Below are 7626 nucleotides of genomic sequence, written 5' to 3' on the forward strand. Positions count from 1 at the left end.
GCCCAGAGAGCTATTCTTAAGGTTGGATCTCACCTACCGTTTTATCATCCAACTACCGCCCTCTACGAAAAATGTGATGTTTTAACAGTTCGTCAACTCTTTGTTCTTCACACAATTCTTAAACAGCACAATTTACTTGTATATGATTCTCACAAATTAAAAAATATGCGTCGACTAGACAGAATATGTAATCAATTTACTCCTAACACTTCATTCACGCGTCGTTTCTTTTGTTTTCAAGGCAGTCACTTATATAATAAGTTAAACGGTAAATTATGTATTTATCCAATGACGGCAAGTGCTTGTAAATTAATTACCTCAAAATGGCTCAGAAGTCTGGATTATGATTGTACTGAGAACTTAATACGTTGCGCAAATTTATAGCTTTATGTAATTTTGTATCAAATTTTATATACAAACTAACAAACGGATTCTACACATAAACGCACACACAAACACATGCACACACACAAACACACACACACACACACGCACACACAGCCATACACACACACAACCACATGCCTACTCTTATATTCTACACATAGGGTTATATATTGTTAAATTCGTTTTTAATTTAATTTATTTTTTTTTTCTTTTGTTTATTTTTTTTTCTCATACGTAATTAAATTCTCTAAATTAAGCGGTTCGATTTGGGGAGTGCCTGGCGATCTGCACCACAGGCTACGGCCTATCGCAGACACCAGTCCTCTTGGATTATGTTTACGTGCAAATTTTGTTAACATAGTTATAAGTTTTTTTTTTGAGGAAAATAAATGATTTATTATTTATTATTATTATTTATTAGCTAAAAGGAAATAATGAGTCGAAACTCTTTCCATTGTGTTCAGAAATATAATATGGACCATTTTCCTATTATTAGTAATTTCCTTTGTTACAAATAATATGGATTGTACCACATTTAGGGTTTCGGATGATCTCTTTATGTCTTTTGTAGAGCGGCGTTAAATAAATTAATAAATTATATGAAATGGAAAAATTAAAGGTTAAATTAGCAAAAGTATATGGTATCTATTTTGTATAATTTTTTTGTATTAACTTTAAAGCTATTGCATAGCTTCTATCGCGGGCCTTGAGCGCGGGGACCGAATCGAGAAATTCCGTAACGAAAAAACCTCACGCTCCTCACTCCGACGGGTGAAGGTGTGGCTTGAAGGCATACCATGCAATAGCTTTACCGCGGCAGTCCCCGAGTGCCACACGTCGTTTTTAGTTATTTGTATGAATGTATTTGTTATAAGGCATGTCCCCACGGAGCGACTAGCCTCGCAAAGCCATTGTCGCGCGAAGCAGCTCGGTCACCGTGGACGCGCCTCGATCGAGGAAAGCGCGTATGGCATCAGTTTTTGACTTAACCAAAGAAGTGAATCTACAAATAACACGATTTGAGCATTTTTGTCTTATAATAATTGATTGGTGTTTTTAGCTTTTATTAGCTCAGTCAGCCAGGAATCTGAAAAATATTGCTGAATTATCTGAATAGTCCTCGTAAACTGAATACATTTCTTTGACCTTTTATAAGAATTTATCCTAACTATCTAGTAAATATACCTAATTTGTAATTACTGTATAATCCTGTACAAACAGTCTATCTCGTATCCATATATTCTACTCCTAAGCATTTTAAAATATCCAACCGTTTTAAGTTAAAACGTTTGCTATAATCGGTCCCAAATGGACGCAGCATGTACTTGGACATCAATCACTGTCCTCTGGACCAATACCTTAAGCTTGGCCCACCTGCGCTAATGAATGGACAATGTGTAAGTATGATTTATTATAAGAATCTTGTAGTAAAGCACTAGTTTTATACTGAGATGTAGGTCGCAATGATTTTAAAAATCAGTTAACTGAAACTCAAAAATTTGTTCAATTAGACTTCTTCTAGAAGCACTTTTGAATCATTATAACATATTTTTTAATATATTTATGATATGCCTGTAATATAAATAAGTACAACGCATGATGTGTACACATAGTAAACTTTATGCAATGCATTTAATCGCACATTGAGGAAAGTTAAACACTTTCATTGAAAGTATATTATTAACTAAAACTTTTTATACATAAGAGTTTTAAAATAAACATAAATAATAAAAATAAAAAACTTTAACCTAAAAGCTTTGAGTTTTTTCTACCCATTGTCTTCTTAAATCATCGCATCATTTCAAATCATTCTTACGCAATGTACGAATCAAAATACCGTATATAGATTTCGCACTAAGATATTCATTTCAACAGCAATAATTCTTAATAAAATCAAATGAAAACCTGGTAATTACTACCATAATCATTAGCCGTAACAAATGTTCTCGCAAATTAATTACAATTTGGTTGTTAATGTTTCGGTTTTTAGTTCGAACGATCGCCATAATGGGCTATGGCGTTAGACCCTTGTAATTTGGCCATTTTCAGTCGTCACGTTTTAACTTACAATGAAATTCAATACGAAAACCCGTAATGAAATATTTTTACGATCATTGTTCTGTATTTCATACAAATGATTCGGCTCTATAAGAACCTTTTAGTATAAAATAGGCGATGTACTCAAACTCAAACATTTATTTATTCAATTAGACTTGTCTTAGAAGACCTTTGAATCGTCAAGACATAGTTTAACCATTTACCACCTAACTACTTACTACTTGCCTTAGCAAGTTCCTGAAATATGAAATGACTCCAATATAATATAACACATATCTATATTATTATAGTGAACATGTTATAAATAAGCTTTTTTTACCAGGGTATGTTCGCGTGCACCTGCTATCGTGTGACAGCGGTTCCTCATAATTTCCACTCCCTATTTCACCCCTGTAGGGCGATAGACCCAGTGGTGGGCTGCGTGGCTAGTGTTGGAGGGATTTGTTACAAAATCAAACTAAAAAGTACACTAATTAATTTATTACTAAAATCACTGCTATTACACTTTCACTTGTTACTTAATTGTTAATTGTTATACTATAATATGTTAATTATTCTCTTAAAGAAATGTTATAATAATTATGTTATATGTTTAATGTTAATGTTACGCGTCGCGACGGTTATATGTTATTTTGTGGACTGTTGATTGTGGACTGACTTAAATTTATGTTAAACGCCGCCCGCGATACCTAGTATTGCTGACTAGGGTGTTCGGTGGTCATTGCACCGAACATGCTCCCGGGCGACAAAGATGAGTGTGAGATGAAAATGTTAAAAATGATACAAAGATTTAAATGATTCAATGATAAGAGATTTTAAATATGTTACTAATTATTCGTGTTTGCTTAATCTAAAGTAAAGTGTAAAATATGAAATCTTAAAATCCTAAATGTATATAAGTTAGATCTAAAAATGGAATGTTAAATTCTTAGAGTCAAATATAAAGACTTAAAATCCTAAATGCATGTTAATTAAATCTAAAAGTGAAATTTTAAATTCTTAGAGTCCCTAAGCACACACTAACACTATCACTAACACTTTCTTCACAAAATAGTTTCATCGTCTGTTTATTGTTTCATGTTGCTTGGCTATAAGGTCTTCGGTCCGTTGCAAAGGGTTATATTGTGCTTCAATTACAGATGTCTGATTTTTTAATAATTCATGTACATGTCTATTGTTTGCGTGTATTTATTCTATGTCCATTCTATTATATTGTTCCGCGAATCGCTCGTCCAATACGCCGAATAGAGTGTTTGCAACATAACCCACACCATTGATAAGGCCGCGCCGCTGTCTCGCGTGCCTGTTGCGTGCGCCTGGCTCACGTGCCTGATTCAGCAAGACGTCGTTGTAATACAATAACTCCACCTGTTCATGATGTAATTGTGCTAGATTTATATGACATCGTGCATTATTGTCCATACTATCACATGATTTTTGTAAATGGTACTTTGTAAACTTTTCGGATGCTTCCACACCTTCCCAGTAGGGTGACTTGTTGTAATACGCTACCATGGTCCATTTATCTTAAATTATTTGCGTATCAGCCACAGAATCGAAATATAGTGACTGATTATTTTTAAATGCTGATGTTGTATAATTTGCACTTGCGGCAGTTAAGATATTTAAAAATAATAAAAATGAAATTGTTAGGGATAGGAAACTTTGTGAACCTTTTCGTGAGCTGTTTTTAAATTTGTTGATGTTGATCTTTGTCTTCTGTTATTTGTTTTTCCGAACTTACCGGTAAAAGTGATATTTTATTGCAGGGTCTTTTTATTAACCCATTTTTTGTTTTTAGCGTTACTACTCTAACTAACCCATCGCCACCTGGATGTAACTCGACCACTCTTCCCATAGCCCATTTTCCTGCTGGTAAATTATCGTCATGAATTATCACTATATCATCAATTTGTATGTTATTTTGTTGTTTTTGCCACTTTGCTCTTGCTGATAATTGAATGAGGTATTCTGACTTCCATCTTTTCCAGATATCATTAGAAAGTTTTGTTACCAGTTGCCATCTCGTTCTAGCGTCTTCTGCTGTTTCGATGACCGTAGTACCAGCTCGCCCATGAAGAAAGTGCGCTGGTGTAAGGCAATCTATGTCTTCCACACTCTCAGTTAGCGCGCAAAGCGGACGAGAATTTAAACACGATTCTATACGAGCTAAAAGTGTGCTGTACTCCTCAAATGTTAATTTTTGATCACCGATTACTCTCTTCAAATGATACTTGACACTACGTACTGCTCTTTCCCACAAACCTCCAGCTGTAGGCCAGGCTGGTGCGTTAAAATGCCACTCAATTTTCATATCAAAATGTAGGGCGATAGACCCAGTGGTGGGCTGCGTGGCTAGTGTTGGAGGGATTTGTTATAAAATCAAACTAAAAATGCACTAATTAATTTATTGCTAAAATCACTGCTATAACACTTTTACTTGTTACTTAATTGTTACTGTTATTGTTAATTATTATAATATATGTTAATTATTATGTTAAATAAATGTTATAATTATGTTATATGTTTAATGTTAATGTTACGCGTCGCGACGGTAATATGTTATTTTGTGGATTGTTGATTGTGGACTGACTTAAATTTATGTTAAACGCCGCCCGCGATACCTAGTATTGCTGACTAGGCTGTTCGGTGGTCATTGCACCGAACATGCTCCCGGGCGACAAAGATGAGTGTGAGATGAAAATGTTAAAAATGATACAAAGATTTAAATGATTCAATGATAAGAGATATTAAATATGTTACTAATTATTCATGTTTGCATAATCTAAAGTAAAGTGTAAAATATGAAATCTTAAAATCCTAAATGTATATAAGTTAGATCTAAAAATGGAATGTTAAATTCTTAGAGTCAAATATAAAGACTTAAAATCCTAAATGCATGTTAATTAAATCTAAAAGTGAAATTTTAAATTCTTAGAGTCCCTAAGCACACACTAACACTATCACTAACACTTTCTTCACAAAATAGTCTCATCGTCTGTTAATTGTTTTATGTTGCTTGGCTATAAGGTCTTCGGTCCGTTGCAAAAGGTTATATTGTGCTTCAATTACAGATGTCTGATTTTTTAATAATTCATGTACATGTCTATTGTTTGCGTGTATTAATTCTATGTCCATTCTATAATGTTCCGCAAATCGCTCGTCCAATACGCCGAATAGAGTGTTTGCCACATAACCCACACCATTGATAAGGCCGCGCCGCTGTCTCGCGTGCCTGTCGCGTGCGCCTGGCTCACGTGCCTGATTCAGCAAGACGTCGTTGTAATATAATAACTCCACCTGTTCATGATGTAATTGTGTTAGAATCATATGACATCGTGCATTATTCTCCATACTATCACATGATTTTTGCAGATATTTTGTAAACTTTTTCGGATGCTTCTACACCTTCCCAGTAGGGTGACATGTTGTAATACGCTACCATGGTCCACTCATCTTGAATTATTTGCGTATCAGCCACATAATCGAAATATAGTGACTGATTATTTTTAAATGCTGATGTTGTATAATTTGCACTTGCCGTAGTTAAGATATTTAAAAATAATAAAAATGAAATTGTTAGGGATAGGAAACTTTGTGAACCTTTCCGTGAGCTGTTTTTAATTTGTTGATGTTGATCTTTGTCTTCTGTTATTTGTTTTTCCGAGCTTACCGGTAAAAGTGATATTTTATTGCAGGGTCTTTTTATTAACCCATTTTTTGTTTTTAGCGTTACTACTCTAACTAACCCATCGCCACCTGGATGTAACTCGACCACTCTTCCCATAGCCCATTTTCCTGCTGGTAAATTATCGTCATGAATTATCACTATATCATCAATTTTAATGTTATTTTGTTGTTTATGCCATTTTGCTCTTGCCGATAATTGAATGAGGTATTCTGACTTCCATCTTTTCCAGATATCATTAGAAAGTTTTGTTACCAGTTGCCATCTCGTTCTAGCGTCTTCTGCTGTTTCAATGACCGTAGTACCAGCTCGCCCATGAAGAAAGTGCGCTGGTGTAAGGCAATCTATGTCTTCCACACTCTCAGTTAACGCGCAAAGTGGACGAGAATTTAAACACGATTCAATACGAGCTAAAAGCGTGCTGTACTCCTCAAATGTTAATTTTTGATCACCGATTACTCTCTTCAAATGATACTTGACACTACGTACTGCTCTTTCCCACAAACCTCCAGCTGTAGGCCAGGCTGGTGCGTTAAAATGCCACTCAATTTTCATATCTGTTATTTCTCTGTAGAAACTGTTGTTGAATATAGATTGCAGCTGTTCGTATTCTTCTGACATGATGCGGTTAGCTTTTACGAAATTTGTACCGTTGTCGCTGTAAATATGTTTAGGTGTTCCTCTTCTAGCAGCCATTCGGCGTAGGGCTGATAAAAATGCGGAGCTTGTGAGCTCCGACACGATTTCTAAATGTATGGCTTTTGTTACCATGCAAGTAAAGCAAAGCAAAAGGCCACACTTAATTTTAAAATAAATAACAAAACAAGGCAAATACCTAAGAAACAGGATCATTATGCGAATTCCAGTGAACTCAATATGATAACACCGTGGACATCCAAGAAGGAACGTATCAACATGAACAATACGTAATTGATGAAACAAAGGGATATTAATTTAATGGTTATACGGTATCGGACCACCACCGGACCACCAGGCAGGAGGATATCTCGGGTATATAAGCAATTCACAAGTGAACTCGTCATTCTCGCACCAGCTCTCTATAGTTAAGGTCGTAGATTAAGTAAAAATTGTAATTTGTTTAAATAAATTATTTTTTTTAAAAGTAATCTCGACCGAGTTATTTTTACTGGCGCCCAACTTAGGGGCTTAACGAGTGAATTAAAGTAAAACATCGTTATTACGAAAAAGTTCACGAAATCTTTCAAGGTTGAAAGTTAAGCAACCCAAAATAAATTAGTGAAAATACAAGTTCGAGGGAAGATATGAGAAAGGAGGTCATCGTTGGATTTGTGCTGTAAGTACCGTTGCATAATCCTTTCACCATTCCTTTCCACTTGAAACCCCCGACTTTTATATATAACTATAGGGATACGGGAGAGAATCACTCTCCTTCTGAAAGTGAGAGCAGTCTTAGTGATTTGTGTTATTCAAATTGCTCTAGTAATCCAACTGTCATAGACAATATGGATCCA

The 7626-nt window shown here is 35.0% G+C and overlaps 1 protein-coding gene across 1 annotated transcript; it reads right to left on the reverse strand.

Moving 5' to 3' along the window:
• Positions 1-3633: 3633 nt before the first annotated feature.
• On the reverse strand, positions 3634-6891 carry LOC123694541. Its single transcript, XM_045640004.1, has 3 exons — positions 6683-6891; positions 4190-4753; positions 3634-3813 (listed from the first exon to the last, which is right to left on the reverse strand). Exons 1-3 carry the CDS (start codon positions 6827-6829, stop codon positions 3634-3636), a joined length of 891 nt encoding a protein of 296 aa, XP_045495960.1. The 5' UTR covers positions 6830-6891.
• Positions 6892-7626: the final 735 nt, after the last annotated feature.

The sequence above is a fragment of the Colias croceus genome, chromosome 9, assembly GCF_905220415.1.
Source record: "Colias croceus chromosome 9, ilColCroc2.1".
Taxonomy (NCBI): Eukaryota; Metazoa; Arthropoda; class Insecta; order Lepidoptera; family Pieridae; genus Colias; species Colias croceus.